We start from the raw sequence: 27,686 nt of genomic DNA, 5'->3' as shown, positions 1-27,686 counted from the left end.
ATTTTTTTAGAGAGAAAATTTTAATGAAAACCAAAATCTTGCACATTTTGGAGGGTTTCATTTTCACACTGTACACTTTACTGTAAACATGACATGTGCTCTTTATTCTGTGGGTCAATACGATTAAAATGATACCCATGGCTAGATACTTTTCTATTTTTGTACCGCTTAACTTGTACCGCTTAACCACTTAAGGACTGAGCCCTTTTTCACCTTAATGACTGAGCCCTTTTTTGCAATTCTGAAATGCTTCATACATGGATGTAAAGTGCTCCATAGGCGCAGTAGAGGGCTCAGAAGGGAAGGAGCGACAATGGGATTTTGAATTTTGCTGAAATGGTTTTTGGGGGACATGTCACATTTAAGAAGCCCCTATGGTGCCAGCACAGCAAAAAAAAAAAAAAAAAAACACATGGCCTACTATTTTGGAAACTAAACCCCTCAAGGAATGTAACAAGGGATACAGTAGCCTTAACAACCCACAGGTGTCTGATGACTTTTCGTTAAAGTTAAAAAAAAAAAATTCAGTACAATGCAGTTTTTTCCCCAAATTTCACATTTTTACAAGCGGTAATAGGAGATAATACCCCCCAAATTTGTAACCCTATTTCTTCTGAGTATGGAAATACCCCATGTGTGAACGTCAAGTGCTCTGCTGGCGCACTACAATGCTCAGAACAGAAGGAGTCACATTTGGCTTTTGGAAAGCAAATTTTGCTGAAATGGTTTTTGGGGGGCATGTTGCATTTAGAAAGCCCCCATGGTGCCAGAACAGAAAAAACACATGACACACTATTTTGGATACTACACCCCTCGAGGAACGTTACAAGGGGTACAGTGGGCCTTAACACCCCACAGGTGTTTGATGACTTTTCGTTAAAATCGGATGTGTAAATGAAAAAAAAACATTTTTTTTCGCAAAAATGCAGTTTTTTCACCAAATTTTACATTTTTACAAGGGGTAATAGGAGAAAATGCCCCCCTAAAATTTGTAACCCCATTTCTTCTGAGTATGGAAATACCCCATGTGTGAATATCAAGTGCTCTGCTGCCGCACTACAATGCTCAGAAGAGGAGTACCATTGGGCTTTTGGAGAGAGAAATTGTTTGGAATGGAAGTCGAGGGTCATGAGCATTTACAAAGCCCCCCATGGTGCCAGAACAGTAGACCCACATGTGACCCCATTTTGGAAACTACACCCCTCACAGAATTTAATAAGGGGTGCAGTGAGCATTTACACCCCACTGGCATTTGACAGATTTTTTAAACAGTGGACTGTTTCATTTTCACCGACCACTGTTCCAGCTGTGGTCAGCCACCTGTGGGGCATAAATGTGAGGGGTGTAGTTTCCAAAATGGGGTCACATGTGGGGGTGGCTCCATTGTTCTGGCACCATGGGGCTTTGTAAACACACATGGCCTTCAATTCCGGACAAATTTTCTCTCTAAAAGCCAAATGGCGCTCCCTCTCTCCTGATATAGTGGTCTGTATAGTGGTCTCCAAACTGTAGCCCTCCAGATGTTGCTAGGCAAATCACCAACTTCCGTATTCTGCAGCATGCCGCACCAGGGAGCCAGCCGCACGTCATCGCCACTCGCTGCCACCGATGGTAAATGGACCTATGGTGCCGGCCACTGTCGTTTCCCCCGTTCTGCCCGGACTACTGTGGGTGGGCAGAACGGGGGAAACGAACTTTAACCCCCCCCGTCCCCGATCTGCTATTGGTCGGTCGCTTATGATATTCAATCACTTTCCTTGATATCTGTATTCCTAAACAACATAACTGTTCTTCTCTTCCCAAAACTTTGACTTCTAAATCCAGGATCACTTCCTCTGTTCCTAAGGGCAACATAGTAGATTTAGTCCAATTTATTCCCAACCCAGAGTACCCTCCATATTCTCCTATAAGTGCCATTACTCTAGTTATTGGATTTTCCAAGAAGAGCAGTATATCATCCGCATATAATGACAATTTGTCCTCTCTCCCCCTCGCTCCAAACTCGCTTATTCTTTCATCCCCCCTAATCATTATCGCCAACAGCTCCATGACCATGGCAAAGAGCAGGGGGGAGAGAGGACAGCCCTGCCTAGTACCCCTAGTAACTGGAAAGATAACCCTCCATTCACAGAAATCCTTGCAACTGGGTTATTATATAGTGGTTTAACCATGTCTACAAATTTATCCCCTAAACCAAATTTTCGCATCCCCCCCCCCACATAGGAATTCCCAGTCCACCCTGTCACATTCCTTAATTGCGTCCAAAGACAGGATGGAGTGGGAGCCCCCCCCCCCCCCCCCCCTCACATTACCCAATTGGATGTTAGATAGAACTCCATGAATTTTATGTTTAGCCATCCTCCCTGGAATAAAGCCAAACTAATCTTCTCCAATTAAACTCATTATCACACCTTTTAGCCTATTGGCCATTGCTTTTGCTATGATGTTAACATCAGTGTTTAGTAATGATATAGGTCTGTACGACCACATATCTTCTGTCTCTTTATTAATTATTGTGGCTTCGCACATTGATCCAAGGAGTTGGAACTTTTCCAGTCTTGTGTTAAAAACTCTTACCAAAGCTGGAATGAGAACTTGACCAAACTTGCGATATATCTCAAACGGGAAACCATCCCCCCAGGCGACATGTTGCCTTTTATTGATCTTAATGTTAACTCCAGTTCCCCTTCCGTTAAGGGGGCTTCCATTTTTCCTCTCTGTTCATTATCTATTCTGGGGAAATCAATAATATCCAAATATTTATCTAATTCGACCTTACTTTTATTAAATTCTGATCTATACAACCCTTTATAGTACTCTTCAAATTTCCCCAGTATTTTACCCCTTTCTATGCACCATTGTCCCTTTTCATCCTTTATAGCAGTTATATTTTGATTGGCTTGTTGCTTTTCGGCTATCGCGATCAAATATTTATTAGGCTTCCCTGCCTGTACAAATCTTTGTTGTCCCATTAATAAATATTTTTTCCCAATATGTATTAATTTAACTTGTCCTGTTTTTCTGGCCAATTCTTCCTATTCTCTTTAGAGGGATCCTCTACAGTTTTATTTTCCGCTTCTCTAGTTGTTTTTTTCAATCCTTCTTCCTTTCTTTAAAAACTTTTTCTTCTTATAAATAATTTACTCTCATTATTTCCCCTCTCAGGAAGGCCTTACTAGTTTCCCACACAATTAAATCATCTGCGGAGCCCCAAGTCATCGAAAAAAACAAACTCTACTAAATAATTTTTAATCCTGTCAATATCTACGAGTTTTAACCAATGGGGATTAATTTTATTGGTACACTGCCTCCCCTCTCCCTCAGTATCAATTCTAATTTCTACAGCGGAGTGATCAGATAAGCATCTAGTGTGTGGTATTACAACTTGGCTCCATTCACTTCAACTGAGCTGCAATACCACAAAAACCTGTGGACAAATGTGGTGTTGTTTTTGGAAGAAATCAGCAATGTTTTATCAACCCTGGATAACCCCTTTAAATCAGACTTTTCTGATAATGAACCTAAATACTTCATGGGACACCTAGCATTCCTTGCAATGACTTAGCTTATAGGAGTCTTAAAGGCAATGTTCCCTATGGAAAAGGTGCAAGTTAAAAGCAGAATGTACATCCCCATATTGCTACAGCTGCAGTGAATAATGTTGCTCATTGAGTCCTACAGGACAAAAATGGATCAGGGTGCTTTATCTGAAGCATAGCTTTAAAAGGGGTACTCTAGTGGAAAACATTTATTTATTTATTTTTAAATCAACTGGTGCCAGAAAGTTAAACAGATTTGTACATTACTTCTATCAAAAAAAATCTTAACACTTCCAGTACTTATCAGCTGCTTTATGTTCCACGGGAAGTTCTTTTCTTTTTGAATGTCTTTTCTTATTGACCACAGTGCTCTCTGCTGACACCTCTTTCCATGTGTGTCCAGAACTGTCCAGAGTAGGAACAAATCCCAATAGCAAACCTCTCCTACTCTGGACAGTTCCTGACATGGACAGAGGTGTCAGCAAAGAGCACTGTGGTCGTGACAGAAGAGAAATCCCAAAAGAAAAGAATTTCCTCAGTAGTATAAAGCCACCTATATATACTGGAAGGATTAAGTAATTTACAAATCTGTTTAATTTTCTGGCACCAGTTGATTTAAAAAAAAAAAATTCCACCGGAGTACCCCTTTAAGATGGTCGCACTATGGTTGCATTCCAAAAAGATTGGCCAGCATTTTTTAGTAATTGCTTCCTCCACCAAAGATATTGGGGAAGGATGCTTCAGTCTTGTACCTAAAATGTGGGCGTCTCTTAAAGGGGTATTCCAGGCAAAAACTTTTTTTCATATATCAACTGGCTCCGAAAAAAAATTCAAAAAGAAAAGAACTTCCTCTATAGTATACAGCAGCTGATAAGTATTGGACGGATTAAGATTTTTTAATAGAAGTAATTTTCAAATCTGTTTAACTTTCTGGCACCAGTTGATTTAAGAAAAAATAGTTTTCCACCGGAGTACCCCTTTAAAAGCAGAATATCCACTGTATTAAAGGGGTACTTCGGTGGAATTTTTTTTTTTTTTAAATCAACTGATGCCAGAAAGTTAAACAGATTTGTAAATCACTTCTATCACAAAATCTTAATCCTTCCTGTACTTCTTAGCAGCTGTATACTACAGAAGAAACTCTTTTCTTTTTGGATTTATTTTCTGTCACGACCACAGTGCTCTCTGCTGACACCTCTGTCCATGTCAGGAACTGTCCAGAGCAGGATAAAATACCCATAGCAAACACATGCTGCTCTAGACAGTTCCTAAAATGGACAGAGGTGTCAGCAGAGAGCACTGTGGTCGTGACAGAAGAGAAATCCCAAAAGAAAAGAATCTCCTCAGTAGTATAAAGCCACTTATATATTCTGGAAGGATTAAGTAATTTACAAATCTGTTTAATTTTCTGGCACCAGTTGATTTAAAAAAAAAAAATTCCACCGGAGTACCCCTTTAAGATGGTCGCCCTATGGTTGCATTCCAAAAAGATTGGCCAGCATTTTTTAGTAATTGCTTCCTCCACCAAAGATATTGGGGAAGGATGCTTGAGTCTTGTACCTAAAAAGTGGGTGTCTCTTAAAGGGGTATTCCAAGCAAAAACTTTTTTTTATATATCAACTGGTTCCGGTAAGTTAAACAGATTTGTAAATTACTTCTATTAAAAAATCTTAATCCTTCCCATAGTTATTAGCTTCTGAAGTTTTCTGTCTAACTGCTCAATGATGATGTCACGTCCCGAGAGCTGTGCATGATGGGAGAATATCCCCATAGGAACTGCACAGCTCCCGGGACGTGAGTCATCAGAGAGCAGTTAGACAGAAAACAACAACTCAACTTCAGAAGCTAATAACTATTGGAAGGATTAATATTTTTTAATAGAAGTAATTTACAAATCTGTTTAACTTACCGGAACCAGTTGATATATAAAAAAAAGTTTTGGCCTGGAATACCCCTTTAAAAAATCTTGTGCATCCAATTCCTCTTCTTTTTGTTGCAGTGAGAAGGCAAATTTTGCCACAAACTGTCACATCTTTATATGCAATTTTCTCCAATATCAGGAGCAAACTAATAAAAGTGGGCCTTTGTATATTGCATGTAGCATGTCTATCATTGGTTGTCATGTGACCCCAGATCTAGATGCCACATAACCACCATTTTCCCCTTTTTGGAAGAAAATGTGTTCTTATAATGATTATACTTAGGGAAATACACTTTTTCTGTTTTGGTTAGGCAGCAAGGGTTTCCCGTTTAGCAACACTGTCATCTATGCATGAAATGCTGTGATGGCTGAAAACACAGAAGTAATTGTTACACAGTTAAATAATTTGTAGATCATATTGCTTGGGTAGCAGTGAATTGCTAAAGCTTTGTGGTCGTATTTTACAAACAAATAATAGTTCAGCCCAATGGAGCATAAAACCTGCTATTTTCCACTGCTGTTGAGCAGAACTTTGAGCACGAAAGATATTATTCTATATACAAGATCATAAAAAAAAGGATGAAGGTACAATTGCTTTGGAGAGTAACACATGCCTAGATATGGCTATACTTGTTGTTCTTTACCTCATTTTTAGGTTTGAAGCTATTTACACAATTTAACATTAGTTGCCATAGTCAAAAGCCAACCGGATCGGGATGCCTGCTGAAATCATTCAGCAGGCATCCCGACACATCGCCCAGGGGGGTCCTGACCACCCCCCCCATGTCGGTTATCAGAGAAAATTGCATGTCAATTCAGACATGCGATTTTCTCCAATTCCGAGCTGATCGGGTCTCTGGTGGCCCGATCACCTGGAAAATAGGGCTGATCGGAGTTGTCAGCGACAGCCCCGATCAGCCTAAGAGATAGGAGCCAGGTCGCAGAGCTGCGATCTCCTCCTATCCCCCGCCATTAGCAGAACGGAGTTCTGAACAATGGCAGCGCAGTACATGCAGGAAAAGATGCCTGAGGCCGTACCTGCAGGAAAAGATGCCTTGGGACCCGGGATCTTCTCTGGAGACTGCTGGATCCTGGCTCAGGTAGGGAATCGTCAGTGGGGGGGAATTGAAAGTGAAAGTAAAACGATCTTTACTGTGGCAACCACTAGGAAGCCCAAACTGCAACTCCCAGCATGCCCAGACAGCCAAAGGCTGTCTGGGCATGCTGGGAGTTGTAGTTTTGCAACATCTGGAGGGTCACAGTTTGGAGACCACTGTTACAGTGGTGTCCAAACGGTAGCCCTCCAGATGTTGCCAAACTACAACTCTCAGCATGCCTCGACTGCCCAGGCATGCTGGGAGTTGTAGTTCTGTAACATCTGTCCCTTCAGATTTATCAATTTTCATGAATTTTTTGAAAATTGCTGCTCTACTTTGAAGCCCTCTAATTTTTTCAAAAAGCAAAAATATGTCCATTTTATGATGCCAACATAAAGTGGACATATTGTGTTTGTGAAGAAAAATAAAATTTATTGTGAATATCCATTTTCCTTACAAGTAGAGAGCTTCAAAGTTGGAAAAATGCTACATTTTCAAAATTTTCATGAAATTTTGGGATTTTTCACCAAAAAAGGATGCAAGTAACGCCAAAAATTTACCACCAAAATAAAGTAGAATATGTCACGAAAAAACAATCTTAGAATCAGAATATTTGGTAGAAGCGTTTTCACGTTATTAATTCATAAAGCGACGGTGGTCAGAATTGCGAAAAAGGGCTCAGTCCTTAAGGTGAAAAAGGGCTGCGTCCTTAAGGGGTTAATGGGGTACTCCGGTGAAAAACAATATTTTTATTTTAAATCAACTGGTGCCAGAACATTAAACAGATTTGTAAATAACTTCTATTTAAAAATCTTAATCCTTCCAGTACTTATCAGCTGCGGTATGCTCCAGAGGAAGTTTTTTGAATTTCTTTTTTGTCTGACCACAGTGCTCTCTGCTGATACCTCTGTCTATTTTAGGAACTGTCCAGAGTAGGATAGGTTTGCTATGGGGGATTTGCTCCTGCTCTTGACAGTTCCTGAGACAGACAGAGGTGTCATCAGAGAACACTGTGGTCAGACAGAAAATAAATGTAAAAAGAAAAGAACTTCCTGTGGAGCATACAGTAGCTGATAAGTACTGAAAATTTTACGATTTTTTAATTGAAGTAATTTACAAATCTGTTTAATGTTCTGGCACCGGTTGATTAAAAAAAAATGTTTTTCACCAGAGTACCCCTTTAAGGCCAAAATGGAATGTACTTGTAGCCGTGTTTAATAAAATAAGGCTAAACTTATTTGTGATGGAACAAATTAACCCTTCACCATATGTCCGCCCACCATGTGTCACCCAATGGGTGAGGGTCCGATGTGGTGAGCTGCGCACACGATGCATTGGGCGGGCACATGGTGAAGAGTTAACTTGTTGCATCACAAATAAATTTAGCCTTATTTTATTAAACACGGCTATAAGTACAGTGACCCCCCCGACATACGATGGCCCCGACATATGATCAAATCAACATACGATGGCCTCTAAGAGGCCATCGCATGTCGATGTCAGTATCGACATACAATGCTTTTTTATGTCGGGGCCATCGCATTAAGTGCTATCCGGCAGCGCAAAATGCTTAAGCTGCTGCCGGATAGCAGCTTAATGTTCCCCGTGTGGTGCGGTGAGTATTACTTACCCCTCCACGATGCTCCGGGGTGCACTTCAGGTCCAGCGCTGGTCCCCCGGTGTCTTCTCAGCCCTCTCCGGTGACGTCAATGCGCTGTTGCGCACGCCGTCCCGTCATCCAATAGGAACGGCGTACGCAGCGGCGTAATGACGTCGCTACGCAGGCTCAGTAAGTCCTTGCAGAAGACAGTGGAGGACCGGAGAAGACCAGGAGAGCCCAGCAGAGGACTGGAGAAGTCCAGGAGAGCCCAGCGGAGGCCCGGGATCACCATCGGGAGTGGCGGGACGCGGTCCGGAGCTTCGGGGACAGGTGAGTACAGCTTCCTATACTTTACATTGCACGAATCCCTCAACATACGATGGATTCGACAAACGATGGCTCGTTTGGAACGAATTACCATCGTATTTTGAGGGACCACTGTACAGGGTGGGCCATTTATATGGATACACCTTAATAAAATGGGAATGGTTGGTGATATTATCTTCCTGTTTGTGGAACATTAGTATATGTGAGGGGGAAGCTTTTCAAGATGGGTGGTGACCATGGCGACCATTTTGAAGTTGGCCATTTTGAATCCAACTTTGGTTTTTCAATAGGAAGAGGGTCATGTGACACATCAAACTTATTGGGAATTTCACAAGAAAAATAATAATGTGCTTGGTTTTAACGTAACTTTATTCTTTCATTAGTTATTTACAAGTTTCTGACCACTTATAAAATGTGTTCAATGTGCTGCCCATTGTGTTGGATTGTCAATGCAACCCTCTTCTCCCACTCTTCACACACTGATAGCAACACCACAGGAGAAATGCTAGCACAGGATCTGTAGTTTCAGGTGCTGCACATCTCATATCTTCAAAGCATAGACAATTGCCTTCAGATGACCCCAAAGATAAAAGTCAAAGGGGGTCAGATCGGGAGACCTTGGGGGCCATTCAACTGGCCTATGAGGACCAATCCACTTTCTAGGAAACTATTCATCTAGGAATGCTCGGGCCTGACACCCATAATGTGGTGGTGCACCATCTTGCTGGAAAAACTCAGGGAACATGCCAGCTTCATTGCATAAAGAGGGAAACACATCATCATGTAGCAATTTCGCATATCCAGTGGCCTTGAGGTTTCCATTGATGAAGAATGGCCCCACTATCTTTTTACCCAATATACCACACCATACCATCAATTTTTGTGTTCCAGTCTTGGAGGGATCTATCCAATGTGGGTTACTGTCAGACCAATAGCGGTGGTTTTGTTTGTTAACTTCACTATTCACATAAAAGTTTGCCTCATCCCTGAACAAAATCTTCTGCGTAAATTGAGGGTCCTGTTCCAATTTTTGTTTTGCCCATTCTGCAGCACCTGAAACTACGGATACTGGAAGCCTGTGCTAGCATTTCTCCTGCGGTGTTGCTATCAATGTGTGAAGAGTGGGAGAAGAGGTTGCATTGACAATCAACACAATGAGCAGCACGTTGAACACATTTTTTAAGTGGTCAGAAACTTGTTAATAACTCATGAAAAAATAAAGTTACGTTAAAACCAAGCACATCATTGTTTTTGATGTGTCACATGACCCTTTTCCTATTGAAAAAAACATATATGTATATATATATATATATATATATATATATATATATATTCATGCAGACCACAAGAGAATATAGTTATATGAAATACAGATTCATTTTCTTAAATAAACATTAAAAACTTGTATAATATCCACGTATGCATATTATTTCATTTGTATAGTCAGTGATTAAGATTTGAGAAACTTGCTTAATTGAAAAAAAAAAAAAATTTACATCTAATAAAATATTTAGGGGAACCTTATGTGCATCAGGATATAATGAATAGGGAAACTTTCTAAAATAGAGCCAAAACTTAGCACTTTTCTTATGAACAGCTAAAATGAATATTATAAAGGCAAATATCGGACAGTGAAATGTGTATTTACACTTCAAAAGAACATTGTGAAACTGCTATCGAAAATTAAAAAACACATTGTCAAATGCATTTCTACCATAGTAATCCTAAACTATAGCAATCCTCAACATTGTAATTCCTACACCAAGATGAAAATGTGGAATTATGGAAATCACGGTATTGATAGACATATTAATGATATGTAATTGCTAGAAAAGTTTTAACATAATATTCAAAACATCTCAGTTTTTTCAGCATCATGTATGAGGGGCACCCCAGAAATATATCATGTATGTGCTTTGGGATGCTATCAATGAGATTATTAATCATTGTCTAGGAAATGTTCTTCCACACTGAATGCACTCAGACACGCAAGTCATCAAGATCCTCTACCGGCAGCTTCCTTTACAATTGATGACCAATGATGTCCACGATGTGCTCGATGGGAAATAAGTGCCCAGAACCTGTAGGGCATAGTAGCACATTTAGGCCATGCAGGCCTTTCACAGTAACACAAACAACATTTGGCCTGGTTTTGCAACATTTGAGCTGTGAGTATACCTGGAATGAGAATTAATGGGGTCTGACTACAATACATTATGGGGTTTCACGCCATTATTCCAGGAGTAGGATGTGTGTGACATTTCTTTGTGAAGGCTTCCTCATGGTGCTACCCACGTGATCTCCAATCTTCGATTATAATAGCATCCGAGGCAAAAGCAGGACTCAGTGTTGTAGAGGATAGACCTTTATTCTGGCCTCCATTACTATAGTGCTTTGAACCATTATAGAGCGGAGGAGGGAGGTGAATGGAACAACTTGTAGCTGAATGTTAGGCTCATAGCCTAATGTTGTCCAAGCGCTTTCTGATGGTTTGTGTAGAAGCTGCTAAACATCCTACTCTTGGTATGTCACATTAATTTTCACCATCCATCCAGCACAGAATCGACCATTACATGCCATTCTTATCATACAATCTGTCTCTGCAGAGGTTCACCTTTGAGCATTCCTTGCTGTTATTAGTTCATGGTTGATCCCCCAACCACTGGGACATGCAACATTGAACAGTGTTGACATATTAGGCTACACACATTGCAATTTGCGGGAGTGATAAACCAAGGTCTCTCAATTTCAGGATTCTGTCCCTCTTAGGTTGTGACAAGTGTTGACAACTGACACATCAAGAGGCATCGCACAAACATACTGTACTGACTTAATCCAACTCCTGAGGTTTCATGTGGCTAAAATAGGATCATTCACAGATCTTAGGGGCATCTGATAATTCCTCGATTTGCATAACCTGACAGCTTGTTCTTCTTGGTGTTGCAATATCTGTTCATTCATATTCATCCAGTCATTATGCATTCACATTAATTCATACTGTTTTTACATTTTTATTTTTAGCTACAACAGATTGGAAGCTATTATTTTTTCATTGTGTCATCTGATTGTATACGGTTGAATTCACAAAATAATTCTGTCCCTGTTGATGACCACATATGCAGGTAGTTTTAGTTATAGCACATCTAGCATGTGTAATGAAAAAAACCTAAATACATTACCAATATGGAAGTGGGTGCAGTATGGAACAATACTGTTCTATAGTGCTACTGTTTACATTTCACTTTACTGAATGCGGCATTCAGCATATAAGTGACTGGCCTGGTCCCAGAATCAGAATGATTGCAGCCGGTACAGTGTATTTGCATTATGGCTTTATGTTTGTCATAATTTACTATAATTTTTCTTAATACAACACATACTGTAGGTATAAAAAGAAATCGTTCACAAATCTAACACGACTATGAAATGAGGGTTGGCATCCTCCGCTCCTGCATAATAGGATTTATTATTTACAGGCAGACATCTGTGGCCAGGAATCTCTTCTGATAAGCTCAAGGCCTAATAGAATACTCCTCAACCCAGCTGGAGGCCAAAGGCCCAACAGCTATAAAGTTACAGACCATTAAAGTCAACTACAATTTATTGCTTTTTAATAACAAACCAAAACCTAATAGACATTCACCACCGTCCTTCACTGTAGGTACCATTGAATTTAAGGGAAGGTGTGAATATTAAGTACAGGTGAAATGTAGAAATTTGGCAATTATAGGATAATACTTACACCCCAGGAGAAAAATGATTGCATAACAAAATGCTCCTCTAGTGCACTGATATCACTCTTCTAGGCCCAGTCTTCTTCCACATTCTGGAGCTCGACGTGTCACACCAAGCTCAGCTTATCGCTGGCCGCAGTGATGTCCTGCACAGTGTCATGTAATGTGCCTGGGCAGCAGGGAGAAGGCATGGCATTGCTGTGGTCCGCAATAAGCTGAGCACAGTGGGACGCGTCGGGCTCCCGGATGCAGAAGAAGACCGGGCCCTGGGCTCAAAAGACAGAAGAGCGATATCAGCACACCTGGGGAGTTAAAGTTTGTTATTTTACTTTTCCAGCCTGGGCACAGAGGAAAGATAAAAAGTTTGACTGGAGGACTCCTTTAAAATAAAATAAAAAACTTTTTTTTTAAATGGACCTACCTCCCACCACTCCCTAAAAGACTAAGACAGAAAACCAAAGAATACCAAAGATCCGGCCCAGGGAGCAGGGAGGAGCAGATACTTATAGCCCAGGGAACAGGTTCAGGTACTAGAACTAATTGGGTGCTGGCCCTTTAAGAAACAGAGCTCCATCTCGCGCGTGCCCAAGGGGCCAGAGGCACACACGCTGGAGCTGCGGGGACATCAGGGAGCAAGGACACAGGAAGGGGAGCGAAGGGCTGAGACTGAGGCTGGCGCGTCCTGCACTGCGAATCTCAGCCCCACCAACAGCGGGACCAGAAAGCGCTCACAGCCAGCGAGTCCGACCGGAGCGCAACTGTAACAAGCAGCATATATTTCTCCCATTCATTTTTTTCTAGATCTACCAACTATAATGTGTCATATTCAATTTTATAGTGGAAATCCTCACCCAAATCAAAATATTCAGGTTTTGAGGTGGCATATAAGATGGGTCTGTCATGTAGATGGATGTTGGTAAATAGATAGAAAATATACTGTATATATATATATATATATATATATATATATATATACAGAATGAGTCAGACACTGGCACCAAAACCCTTATTAAACAATAATAGGAGACATGCACTAATAGACGTTGTGCTTCCAAGATAATGGCTGAACAGCTCGTGTATAGGACTAATGGGGGTGCTCACATTCATAAAGAGAAAGTTCCCATAAGAAATCTTCACAGAAGGATTTGAGGAAAAAGTGGAGCACTCACCCCAAAATATAGTCTTGAGAAATCTTTATTCCATTCCGGACATCACAGAACACGATAGGGAGCAAGGTGTGCGGGTGCGGACATATATATTAATACTATATATAGATATTTTTTTTGAACAGGTAAATCTGACACTCATAAAATGTTTATGAATAATAAAAAAATCATTTTATCTCTAGTATTTATATTTTACATTTCCATTTCAAATGGAACATCTTTGCCAGATGCATACATTTACAATTATTAAAATATTTGTCAAAATATTAAACTAACGACATATGTTTTTACAAGGAGACACAGTGATATCTAAATGTTTTATGATGTTTCAAAATGCTGTTCTTAAGCAACATCTACATTTCCATCTCATATTTCCATAAATTCCACACCGAGATAACATGCTGCATTGTAAACTTGTCAAATACATCAATAATTATGACTCCCAGCAGACCTAAAACAGCACTTTAACCCCTTCATGAACCAGGGTTTTTAAATTTTTCCCTTTTTGTTTTTTCCTCCTTACCTTTTAAAAATCATAACTCTTTCACAATTTTGCACCTAAAAATCCATATGATGGCTTATTTCTTGCGCCACCAATTCTACTTTGTAATGACATCAAAAATTTTACCCAAAAATCTACAGTGAAATGGGGAAAAAAAATCATTGTGCAACAAAATTGAAGGAAAAAACACAATTTTGTAACTTTTGGGGGCTTCCGTTTCTACACAGTACATTTTTCGGTAAAAAATGACACATTATCTTTATTCTGTAGGTCCATACGATTAAAATGGTACCCTACTTATGTAGGTTTGATTTTGTCGTACTTCTGGAAAAAATCTGAACTATATGCAGGAAAATGTATATGTTTAAAATAGTCATCTTCTGACCCCTATAACTTTTTTTTTCCGCGTATGGGGCAGTATGAGGGCTAATTTTTTTTGCGCCGTGATCTGAATTTTTTTGCGGTACCATTTTTGTATTGATTGGACTTTTTGATTGCTTTAGTTCATTCTTTCATTGATATAAAAAAATTTGGACTTTGGAATTTGTTTGCACGTACGCCATTGACCGTGCGGTTTAATTAACAATATATTTTTATTTATTTTTTTTAAATGGGAAAAGGGGAAATTCAAACTTTTATTAGGGAAGGGGTTAAATGATCTTTATTAACTTTTATTTTTTCACTTTTTTTTTTTTTTTGCAATGTTATAGCCCCCATAGGGGACTATAACATGCAGTACATTGATCTCTCATACTGTTCAATGCTATGCCATAGCATAGCATTGATCAGTGTTTCTGCCGCTTGACTGCTCATGCCTGAATCATGAAAATATAACCTTAGGGGGACATTTATTAATGTTTGCTTATGTATTCCTTTTTTTAGTAATTTTTTGGCTTATGTGCCACTTATTTATCAACTGGTTTCAGCCTGTTGATAAATTTCTTTCACGTAAGCAATTTTTTTTTTTTTGCTTTGGTAGTGTCTTTTTCTGCTCAATGTCTGAGCTGGAGTAAATTTAGTAGTTTTTTTTTCATGCAATGTGACTTTTTTTGCGACTTTCACACTTGATAAATCACTGACCACTGCAAGTCAAAAATCACTTTTTGCTTTGGTAAGCAAGATTTTTATTTTCTGCTTAGGACACTGCACAATCAAAAAGTCGCATAAAAAACGAGAGTAGGCGCACGTGCGACTTTTTTGCGACAATTTTAAGCAAAAAAAAAAACTACTAAATGCTTTGATAAATGTCCCCCTATGTGTCTAGCTTCTGTATTTTTTTTTAAATCAGCTTATATCAGATCACACTGAATTTCCATCTTCTATCAGGCAGGGGGCGTGTCCCTCTCCTGCCCTCACTGTACATGACTAAACTTCCTCCCTTACTGTGTGTCACTGAGCTGTCAGCCAATCACTTCTCTCTGCTCTGTGGCCCTTTCCACTCTGGTTTTATGCTCCACATGTTACATAGAGAGGAAGAAGGATTACTGGAGTTTGCCTGCTCTTCTCCTTATACACTATGTAGTAGATCCCTGCGCAGCACTGGTTTTTCAATCCTGTTCCTGATGATTTTTTTGTCCAATCCAGCCCACTAACACAGGAATGTACAGATACTAGGGTGCAATGCTCTGCACATACTCCTAATTTATAGTAGTGTTTGTAATACACACACTGCTATACATGGGGTATGTGCAGATCATTGCACTCTAGGGTTAGGGTTAGGCCCAGGGTCTATAGAATACCCCCCCCCCCCCCTCATGTGTATAGCAGTGTAGTGTGAGTGTGTGTGTATGTACATTCCTATACAGGTGGGGGTATATGTAGAGCATTGCATTCTAGTACTACAGACTAGGGTGCAATACTCTACACATGCCTCCACCTGTATAGGAATGTACATACACTGCCATACACATGGTGGGTAAGTGCAGACTGCAGAGCATTGCAGACAGAGGCCCTAGCACAGCACACGGTGTGTGTGAATTGTGAGTAACATTGGTGGCAGCTCTGACCTACCAGACCGATCCTCCAGGGCAGGCAGAGCGTGCCACAAAATGGTGATACGGTGACAGCAGGGGGAGGAGACAGGACTGGGATTAGCACTGTGAGACAGTCACTGAGTTGGACTTATATTGAGGCTGCCATGGTGGTGCAGGATTTTGCGGGATTTGCACCTGACCGCCAGCAGCAGCCTTCTGACCGCTCGCACGTTTTGGGTTGGGTCCTGCGGGATTCCAATCCCAATTGTATTGGTTTTGGATAATACACTGTTCTGTGTTTCTTTTTTCACTTTAGTTACTGGGAGTTGACCAGTTAGTGGGGTCCAGGCAAGACTTTTTGCAGCCTTTTTAGACTATGGGGGAATTTATCATTCCATGTTCCAGCGCAGAGGGGCACAGTTGTGCAAAAGGTTTGCACAGGTTTAGTTTCTGCAGTGAATTTTTTGCACACATTTTTTGTGAAAAGATGGAGATTGCACAAAGATTGTGCAGAATTTAGCATTATGCACTAGTGCAAGAAATCATCAATTCGATCATCTATCTTTATCATTGTCAGACTACTTTGTTCTGAACTTAAAACGCCATACTACAGATACAGTTTTAAATTATAACATGCTGCCTGTTAGAATTATCAGTGTAAGTGCCACAACTCATTCGCAAACTAGTGGGTGTCCAAGAGGTTGTACACCAAACAAATAAAACAACTATAGTCTATCCTAAAAATAGGCCATCAATGTTAAAGTGAATCTGATGGCTCTATTTGCTGCAAAAAGCCACTGTCGAATAGCTGTAAGGGTATAAATCTAAACTATGCCTTTCCTGGAGATGATAGCTGTTACCAAACTCTTTCTTTATTTTTCAGCAATTGGCGCCAAGCTGCTCAAGTGGCACAGCTTAGCTTTCTTCTTTGCTTGCCCTCACCTCCCAGACCCTCCATGATTGATGTACAGGGCTCTGTATGTCAGTTGCAGAGAAGGCATGCCAGGATGTGGCACTAGAGCAGCTCGGCCCCTCCTTCTTGACACTTGGCTAAGAAATAAAAAGGACATTTTTTTAAGTTTAGCAACCGCCAGGAAAAGTACAGACTGCATTATTGCCTAACAGCTATCTAAAGATCTAAATATTGTCTACAGCTCTGAGCAGCAAATACAAATGACAGATTGCCCTATAAGTGTTTTTAAAAATGTATTGACTCACTGTGTTTTCCAAATCCTGATGTGTTTTACTGACTTGTGAAAGGAGGGATATGCATTCCCTGTATACTTTATTGTCTGAAATGTGCAGCTGACTGTTTGTCTAACATTATTCAGTGGTCCCATTTATTATAAAGCTGTGTTTTCCCAAAAGTCTATCATAGAGCAGCTTTAATTTTAGACAACTTAAGAAATTAAATGTGGCCGCTGATTGGTTGATATGGGCTACTATGCCAGTTTTTCCTTTAGTTTTGATAAATGAGGCCACTATGTTTGCATACATTTTATATGCTTGGCATATATTTAAAGTGTACCAGTCATTAGCAAAATGTTTGATATCATGTAGATAATGCTATTATATGAATAGTTGTAATACGCATTAATTAATTTTTTATATATTTTGGGTTAAAAAATGTTGTCCCTCCAGCTATTGTCTGTGTGTCTCTATGAGAAGACCAAATACAGGAAGTGAGGGTGGACAAGCAGAGCTCTGTGCAGGCTCCTGGCTTGTCAGTCATCCTACTGTGTGAGCCAGGAGTGTGTCACAGAGCTTCAGTGCACAGAGCCCTGCTTGTCCTCAGTGCACAGAGCCCTGCTTCTCCTCAGTGCACAAAGCCCTGCCTGTCCTCAGTGCACAGAGCCCTGCCTGTCCTCAGTGCCCAGAGCCCTGCTTGTCCTAGGTGCAAAGAGCCCTGCTTGTCCTCACTGCACAGAGCCCTGCTTGTCCTCGGTGCAGAGAGCCCTGCTTGTCCTCAGTGCACAGAGCCCTGCCTGTCCTCACTGCCCAGAGCCCTGCTTGTCCTCAGTGCACAGAGCCCTGCTTGTCCTCAGTGCACAGAGCCCTGCTTGTCCTCAATGCACAGAGCCCTGCTTGACCTCAGTGCAAAGAGCCCTACTCGTCCTCAGTGTACAGAGCCCTGCTTGTCCTCAGTGTATAGAGTCCTGCTTGTCCTCAGTGCACAGAGCCCTGCTTGTCCTCACTGCTCAGAGCCATGCTTGTCCTTACTGCACAGAGCCCTGCTTGTCCTCGCTGCACAGAGCCATGCTTGTCCAACCTCACTTCCTGTATTTGGTCTCCTCACAGAGACACACAGGCAATAGCTGCAGGGATAAAAATATACACCATTTTTTTTTATCCAATGCTTAGTACAAATATACATATACTGTCATTTTCTACATTATATAAAAAGTTTTTGTTAACGACAGGTACACTTTAACTCTTTATGGGCTAACTTTGTATAATAACATGACTGATTACTTATATGTGGATTTTTAGCTGTCGTGAAACTGCATATCCCAGTCTGCCATGATTGTCTCAAGAGTTTTAATAAAAGAACTGAAGAGACAAAAAGAGAAAAGGAGGAGCGCGATCCTAGTTTATTACCATTGTGGATGCTGACATAAGTAGTAATGAGATTGCGCTCACCAGAGTTGGTTATACTCAGAGCATAACATCTATAGCAGCCTGTCAGTAGCGGGTCAGCAGCCTTGGAGTGCCCGATCATCCAGGAAAGTCAGCAATAAATAGCTGGTCTTGTAGTGAGAAAAAATTAAAACTCCAATTCAGGCGCTTCTCCCAATAAGAGGTTTTCTTTATTTTCAGGATAATGCATAAAATATTTTAAAAGCACTTTCAACGCGCTTCCAGGTCGGAACAAGCTCTTTATCAAGACATGCACATCTTGATAAAGAGCTCGGTCCGAGCTGGAAACGCGTTGAAAGTGCTTTTAAAATATTTTATGCATTATCCTGAAAATAAAGAAAACCTTTTATTGGGAGAAGCGCCTGAATTGGAGTTTTAATTTTTTCTCACTACAAGATCAAGAGTTTTAATGACATGCTGGGATGTGAACGGTGCAGAGTCAAAATATGGAGGCTCAAATTTGAAGCCTCAATGTTTGGTAAAGTGACAAAGATAATAGCTCATAAAAGCTCATATGGTTGTCAGGAAGAAGCTTTTTCTTGTGTCTGAGAGCAGCACTGGAGTACAAATGGCCAACAAGGGAAATAGTGGCCACAGTGGCTATGAAAATAAAATTACACTGTTCAAAAATGTGCCCCACTGTTTGACCAAAAAGCATGTCAACAGATAACTCTTCACTGATCATATATTTCTATGAAAAATTACTTTTAGGTTAGCGTTCCAGTTTATTCTAGTACCTGGTGAGAAAGGGTGACCGGTAAAATATGTTGTGATGAGCAAAGTACCAGCTGATAGGAAGTGAAGGTAAAAAAATTACTTCTAGCTTCTATTTTTGGCTAGCCTAAATACTGCAAAAGAATAGAAATCAAAATATCCACAGCAGATACAAAACTGGTTAGATTGGATCTGTGACCAAAACTCTTTAGGGGGAACATAAAAAAAAAAAAAAAAATTCTAGAAAACATAGAGCTATTGAATCAAGTTATCATGTATCCATGGGCATAAAAAAGGGTATTCTCACCACGGGGAGAGAAAACAGGAGAGAAGATGTTATTTTTATTATATCTAATATTATTGTATTACTTTTACCTTTCGATCTCCCCAGTCAGTTGAGGGGATATTGGAGGAGTAGACTTTAATGATATAGCAATGTATGCACATGGATATGTTGATTTTTTTTTGTGTGTGAAAAATTATTACATAAAGGTTTTTAGCAGAAATGTAGGTATAGTCCAGTAATATCCATGTAAAATGTTTTGTTAGTTCACCTTACCCTTTGTTTTTTGTTTTTTTTGTTCCTTGTTTTGTTTGTTTTTGTCAGGGACCGACCAAGGGGAGCCCTAAACTGACCCTAAAACCGCTCTCCCTGCCTACTTGCCCATCAACCCTAACCGGTGGATCGACAAATGGTGTCGGTCCCTCCCTGAGCTAAAGTGCAGGGGCCTAATAAAAACACATACTAATAAATAGTCGGTCACAAACTAGAAACATAACAGGAACATAGAACTCAATAGTGTAAGTTCAGAGGACACAGATCAGCGAGCAGCACAGGGAACACTATGGATCAGCGGTCATGAACAGAGGACACTATAGATCCATGGTCCTGAACAGAGGACACTATAGATCAGTAGTCATGTACAGAACACCAAAGATCTGAAATCAAGAACTAATAGAATGGAGTTCAAAACACCAGACAGGAAAACAGATAAGTCAACAGACTTTAGGAACAGACAGAAATATAGCATAATCCCCCCAGAACATCCAGTAGACACAAAGTCTCCATGGACCAGAAACAGGGATCTATAGCTAATCAGGAATATTTGCATTCCCTATGCAAACCTCCAGTAGACACGAAGTCCCCATGGACAGGTAATAGGGATGCCTAGATACCCAGGATATATTCATACAACACTGTTCACACTGAACACAATACAGAAACAATAGCAATCCCTTCAGAACACCTCCAGTAGAGAAGGAGTCCCATGGAGTGGTAACAGAGAAGCCTAGATACACAGGATACATTTATAGAACACTGTTCACACTGAACACACAAACTGGACACTCCACTATAGGAGTAGCCATTAATAATAAATCCAAATAGACTACTGGCCAGCGGCACACTCCATTGTGTGGTCAGGATGCTGGCCCAGTAGGAAAACAGAAATATAAAACACAGAACTTCATAAAAATGGATACAAGAGAGAACACAGTGTGAACAGACACATAGCAGAAAGGATAAACAAATCCTAAAACCGACTAAACAAACACAGCTTAAAATCCACTAAGCACATGCTACCTAACATGACTAAAACCAGAAAATACAAAGTGCATGCTAAAATAGAGATAGTAGATAAAAAGCTCAAACAAATTGTGTTTCGCCAAGCCTCCATTAGCAGCATGGCCAGCATGTTAGCAGCTAGACATCAGGAAGTCCATCAGTAAATAAAGTCACCAGACCAGAGGCTAGACTGGGCTGACATTAAATAGACACACCCTAAAGGCAATTGGAGCGGAGGCTGAAAAAGCCAGAGACATTAACTATTCCCTGACCAGAGAACAGAAAACTGTTCACACACAACCAAACCAATAGCTGTGTGTGAACACAGGCCAAAACAAACATGACAGTTTTTTTTAAATATTGAAGCATAAAAACCTCAAATTTGAACTTATGTCTATATTTATTATTTGTGTTGAGATGAAAATGTTTATCTTAATTTTTTATTAGAAAAATGATGTCCCACAAATAAGATGGGTAACTGTGGAAAAACATTCAATACAAATTCTGAGTTTAAATCTATATTTACAGTTATGAAAGCTTCAAGATTGAGATCTCCCATAACTCTATAATGGTTTAATTCTTGGAAGCATAATGTTTACACTAAGTACTGTATGTAGAACAAGTAACTATAGCAACTTGAACAGCCATGAAATGTGTTTTAATACAGCTCACAATGGTGGAAAATAATAAGTCATACCAAATGGTTAGTCATAACCAATTCCCAGCAGCTCCTGATCCTACACATCCCAGCTCCCACAGGGTCTCTGTACTTCCTGGTGTCTCTCAACATGACATGTGATCATGGTAGCTAGTTACCAGCAGTAGCAGGTCCCAATTTCAGCCAGTGAATACCAAGAAGAAGACACTAATGGTGAGGGAGGGGGGAGTCAGGAATTGTTGGAACAGGAGTGGCAGGTAATTGGTAATTTTCTACCTATTTGAGCTGTTTTGAAAAAAAAATGAAGATGCCCGACATCCCCTTTAACTGCAGTTTTTGCTCCATTTATAGGGCTAATAAAAAGATAAGCCCACATAGTTTAGGCAGTGCTAAAGATCTGTTTGTTTTCTTTTTAAATAATTTTTTACGTGTGCACCCAGTCTGACTGCTGTTAAACTGTCTTATGTGGATTCCTGCATGCATCCCTACTTTGTCTGCTAGGCTTGCATAGCTAAATATGTCTAAAAAGAGTAGAGGGAGATTGAAAATCTGAGTAGAGGAAGAGTGATGCAATTCCACATACCAACAAATTGCTCCTCTTATTTTTATAAAGGCCTCTAAAAAGATAAAATAAGCAATCAGATTTGTTGTTATGGGCAACTGCACCACCTTTCCTTTACATGGGTTTTGATAACTCTCCCCCATGGTCTTTACATACATAGTGCCAGCCATAGTGTATCATAACTGCTCCCTAAAGGCTTTTTTTTTTTTATCCTACTCTATGTCAGTATAGTTAGCTTTCTACAGTCTTATATGTAAAGGAGTGGGGTACTTTTAAGGCATGTTCACATAGTTAAAAAAAAAAAAATCAGCCCTTAAATCTACCCGCAAAAAACTGCTTCACTGATTTCAATGTGAGCTTCTTAGCATAACCACTGTGAAAAGTAATGCAACTTTTTCAGTGCAGATTTTAAGTGGTGTTTTTATGCTTTTTGAGCATCCTCCATTGAGGTCAATGGGAGCTGTATACTATCCATTTTTTGAGACTTTTCTTTTTAGCATTTTTGGGAATTTTTGGCTCATGTGAACATACCCTAAATGTTATCGAATGCATGTTTTTTTCATTTAGTACATAGTGTCTGGCTAGGATACTTAAGGTTCCTACTGAATACTGTGCATCTCCCTCTCTTTTTCTTCTTCAGGATGACAAAGAAATTGACCTGGAACATCTCCACCGACGTGTGAACAGCTTGTGCACTGATGATGAAAGTCCTCATAAACAGTTTTCTTCCTCATCAGTGGATCTGACGCCACTAGACATTGATACATTACCAACAAGACAAACTCTGGAACAAATTAGTGATTTCAGAAATACTCATATAACTACTACAACCTTTATACCGGAGCAGATACAGACACTTAGTCGCAACTTGTCTACTAAAGCTGCTTCTGGATTTTCATTTGGCAATGTGCCTGAGCACCGAACTGGTCCTTTCAGGCACAGGGCACCCAATGGTGGATTTTTTCGAAGTCCAATTAAAACTATGTCATCTATTCCATACCAGCCAACTCCTTCTCTAGGGCTCAATCTTGGTAATGACCCTGACCGAGGTACCTCCATATGAGCTTTAGAAAATCTCTTCTCCACTGTTGTTTCTTTTTGTTTCTTCTTCTTCTTGGACTCTTTTTTGCCAGGAGCATCTGTAAAACGATGGGACTAACATGGATGTATCTTTTTTATATATATCAAGATTATTAATAACAATTTTTGATTCTTCGCTTTATTCTTTTCAACCCTTTGTCTGTAAATGTATTTTAGAACTTGTAAATGCATTTCATTGCCTCATTTTTATTTCTTCTCTGTTCCTTCCGGGTAACATGGTAGTGTATTTCGGAATCTCCCTTCAGTTTGAAAGTTGCATCTGCAATAATTCCAATTCTTTGCATCGTAGTTGCTGATTCTCCTATATACTCCTTTGCTGCTGCTGTGTCCTGTAAACGTGGACCAAAGGCAAACCCTGCAGTTTAGTGTCAACCCCTATTCAGGCCACAAGAAAAAAAAATGCAATTTTGTAGGACTACAAAAAGCCATTTCTCTGCCAGTAAAGAATTACATTAAAGCATATGTTTGCACTGTAGCAGTGCATATGTAGATTAATCAACTCATTTTTTTAATGTACAGTTTACTTTATGGGTAAAAGGTCTGCACTGATTCTGCATATGTACATATGGAAGTGTGTGCATACAATATATGTCTGTGTGTATTTACTCTGGCAAAGGTAAAAGTCTGGGTAACGTTGGCATTATGCTCATTATTTATAGATCTGTTGATATATACATATATACTATCCCTACCCTACTTTTGGTTTAGGGCAATGGGTGTACATATTTTTAAATATTTTTATATTTTTTATGTTTCATTTTTTTTTATGTTTTTCATATTTTTTTCATGAAACAAAAGTATATTTTATCTGCAACAGTAAATGGAATACCCTAGAAACCTCTTTGGCTGCTATGAGGTCTACTGATGTTGCCACACCTCAGGTTGGCCCTATTTCCTTTCATCATGGGCAGTGAATCCTGCACGGGCTCCTCAGTTTTAGTATACAAGAGAGGAGGCAAATTGCCTTGAGAGGCACAGCTGGTGTTCTTTGCAGAAAGCAACACTTGCTAACAAAGTTCCAGTCAATAATAGCGGTAATTTGCAAAAAAAATAACACATAGACACATACTAGTTACTGCTTCCCGTCAAGAGTTCCATGCTCTCCTGCCATACCGTCCATACTAACATGAGTGATTGGCTGCTATGGTCTTAAGCCAAATATCAAACATCATCACTGTGGCTAAGTAGACAAAGACTAGTAGAAGACTATGGAATGTTTTGTATCTGTTCATGGTTTTACAGGTATTTCTAGGGTCTTCCACTTTAGACTGAGGGGGTTCAAGGTTTTTATGGATCGATCCATGGATCAAAAAAGATGCTACCTATGCTACCTAGATTAGGTGGCAGTGAGGAACTTTTTTTTTAAGGAGAGAAACTTTGCATAGGGTTTTCCAAAAAGTCTAAAAACATCTTTAAATATAATATAATATATATATATATATATATATATATATATATATATATATCTGTAAGTATTGCATTTCAGTTTAAAATCTTCATAGCCCTCAGTTCTAACTATTCTTATCATTATTAATGAAAATGAATAAAAAAATCTTCAGTCTACATAATGGCAACATTATCCAGATTTACAGCATTATATATAACATAGTAACCATGGACTGTATACACCAATGCAGATAGTTTAAGTAAATAAAAAAAAAAAATCATCAATCAAACATTATATCTTATACAATAGCGCTTTAGAAAAAAAAAGTTAAATATTATATACAATGGGAATATATACTTTAGAAAGTTCTTAACTATTTTAACAAAAAGAGTTTTATATCATGTCGTATCATCTCTACTTTGGTAATGTCTTGACAATTTACATGAGAAATTGCTTTTTTCTATTATGCCAGGAAATGCTTACTATCTGACCCACTCTTATTCTAAAGTAGAGAGCTATCTATTGATGATTTAGCAAGAAGGTATATCATTTGGTATCTGACAGCAGGGCATGTCTGCTTTGGGTGCTCTAGTAAAGAAATATATAGTATATATTTTAAGTTAACATATAAAACTAATGGAACTGAAAATGGGACAAACAAATTCGGATGTTTTACCTTTATAGAGTCCCTTTATAATTGTCTCTGAAAAATACAGTATTATATAAAGCGTTGGTTTGTTTTTTCAGGAACAGCCATCTATAGATCGTATCTGGTATTGCAGCTTGGCTCCTCTAAAGTAAACTGAATGTTAGCTGCAATACCACATACAATCATCGCACAGGTGTGGCACTGTTTTTTGAAAGAAAGTAGTCATGTTTCTGAACACCTTTAAAAGGCATTGTCAAAAATTGGAAAATATGGCTGCAGTGTAGTATGTCTGCACATTTGGGTGTGGTATTACAGCGTAGTGCTATTAAAGTGCCTAGGGATGAGCTACAATTCCATACACAATATGATGACAGGTGTAATACTCAGCCATGTTTTTCTAATCCTGGACAAACCCTGTAAGGACGAAATATGAAACACTGGTATTGAGTAAAAATTACTCAACTTCTACACATTTTGTAGTCATAGATTTTAAGTTGGCAATCTGGATTATTAAAGGCTTACACTAATTTATATTGTAAATCAAAGTTAAAATGCTAAATGTTTTTCATGAAAAAAAATCTAATGATAAAGAATATATAGATGGACCTCGAACAGGCAAATCAGAAGGCCTTATTTAGCTCTAAAATGACAATTTCTATATATAAACAATAGTTGTGTTTTAGCTGTTCCATGAATATGAATATTACTGAGTGGCCTTACTTAGATGCAGCATACTGGGATAATACAAATATAATATGTTTTGTTTATGTCAAATACATCTCAATAAAAAAGTGTTATAACCGTGTCTGGTTGAAAACCAAAATAAAAAAAAAAAAGTCTAATAATGCTAGATTTTATTTTTTCATATATGCAACATGGGATAATCCAAATACCCACGGGATCATGTATTATCCAGGGCCATTAATTCTTTCATTCTGGGCATTCAAACTAACAACATAAAACTATGTTCACACGACAGAATTTCTGCACAGATTTCCGCATGGAAATACGCATGGAAATTCTGCATGTGTTTACAGCCTTATGAACTTCAATGGGATTTTGCAGTCCCATTCACACTGCAGTATTGTCACATCGGTCTTTCCGCTGTGGAAATTTTGCATTACGCATTAAAAAAGGTCCTGTCCTAAATGTATGTGAAATTCAGATGCAGAAGCCTGTTGAAGTGAATGGGGCTTTTTTTTCCTCCGCAGAATGCGCAATTTCGTGCAGAATTCATGCAGATTCCGCACAAAATTTTAGGAACTTTTTTCCATGCACGGAGAATTCATATGGAATTCATGTGGAATATATGTATGAATTCCGAATGAATTCTGCAGAAATTCCGCAAACATGCAGAAAGGTGCCGAAAGAATGCAGAAAGAATTCTACGTCTGCATCATTTGGCATTCCACATCTTTATGCTGAAATAATAAAATGGCTACATGTTAGGCTGAACAGGAGAAACAAGCAAGACTCCCTTTTTACTAATATCACTCTTCATACCCCTCTGAAGATAATACAGATATACAGTGATCCCTCAACTTACAATGGCCTCAACATACAATAGTTTCAACATACAATGTTTTTTTTCTGGACCATCGAAACTTGAAACCAGACTCAATGTACAATGCTACAGACAGTCCAGATCTGTGAAACATGTCACAACTGGAGGAACTGACCAATCAGAATGGGTATTTTACTGGTAAATCACCTCTATTACTGAAGTGCATGCACTGACTGGCTGTCTGGTAGCCCCCCCTACAGTACAGGGAGGAACTACAAGTTCTGTACTACTCCTTACCTGTGCCAGGGTTAGCTGCTCCTTTGGACACCAAGTAAGGGCGGCTCCATTTGGGACACTGTGTGTACTGTATAGGACCCTGAAGAAGCTCCTGTCCTCTACATAAACCATTGTTTCCCAACCAGGGTGCCTTGAGTTATGGTCTCAACATATAATGGTTTCAACATACAATGGTCGTCCTGGAACCAATTAATATTGTAACATGAAGGACAACTGTATAAGGATGTGAGCTCTCTTCTCCATTATAAACACTTCCTACTGTATTTGGATAAGACTCCAGGTTGGGTGTTAGAGCAGAGTGCATAAAAAGTGGTGTCCTTTAGGCAAATTCTTTTGTACAGCCTAGTAAACATGTAGCCATGTTGTTATTTTTCGTGGTGCCATAGACTTCTAGAGTTCTTAGCATACAGGCCATTGTTGGACTAGAATGAAAGAATTCATCACTCTAAAATGTTACATGACCCTAGTAGCTCAATTGTACTAATTATAAAGAAACCATTGTAAGTTTAACATAATCTTTAAACCTGTGACTCTATAGTCATATGTCATGCTCTTTCTTCTGTCTGTACGTTAGCAAGTACTGGGGGCAGAAGGATTAGAATAACACTTGACTTCAACATGTTTGTTGTCTGTTCCGATGCAGAGGAGCTGTATTCACACAATTTGCAAAGTTGATGCAGTGAAGAAATTGAAAATTGACTGCATAAGTATTTAATTTAACCATATGCCTGTTTGTTTATTACAAAAATTTACA

The 27,686-nt window shown here is 39.3% G+C and overlaps 1 protein-coding gene across 2 annotated transcripts in view; it reads left to right on the top strand.

Annotated features, from left to right (window-relative positions):
• Positions 1-25,936, top strand: part of GRID2 (glutamate ionotropic receptor delta type subunit 2) — a 1,137,650-nt gene extending 1,111,714 nt beyond the window's left edge. Inside the window, exons 16-17 of one of the 2 annotated variants that reach the window (XR_008891518.1) lie at positions 19,208-19,300; positions 22,635-22,771. Coding sequence is in view for 1 of the 2 variants with exons in the window: in XM_056567543.1 (XP_056423518.1) it covers positions 22,635-23,057 (423 nt within the window). In the remaining variant the exon portion in view is untranslated. Of the gene's footprint in view, positions 1-19,207; positions 19,301-22,634 lie in introns of both variants that reach the window. The other variant, XM_056567543.1, reaches the window with a different exon arrangement.
• Positions 25,937-27,686: the final 1,750 nt, after the last annotated feature.

Source organism: Hyla sarda, chromosome 1, assembly GCF_029499605.1.
Source record: "Hyla sarda isolate aHylSar1 chromosome 1, aHylSar1.hap1, whole genome shotgun sequence".
NCBI classification, from domain to species: domain Eukaryota; kingdom Metazoa; phylum Chordata; class Amphibia; order Anura; family Hylidae; genus Hyla; species Hyla sarda.
This window is presented reverse-complemented; position numbering and strand designations above follow the sequence as displayed.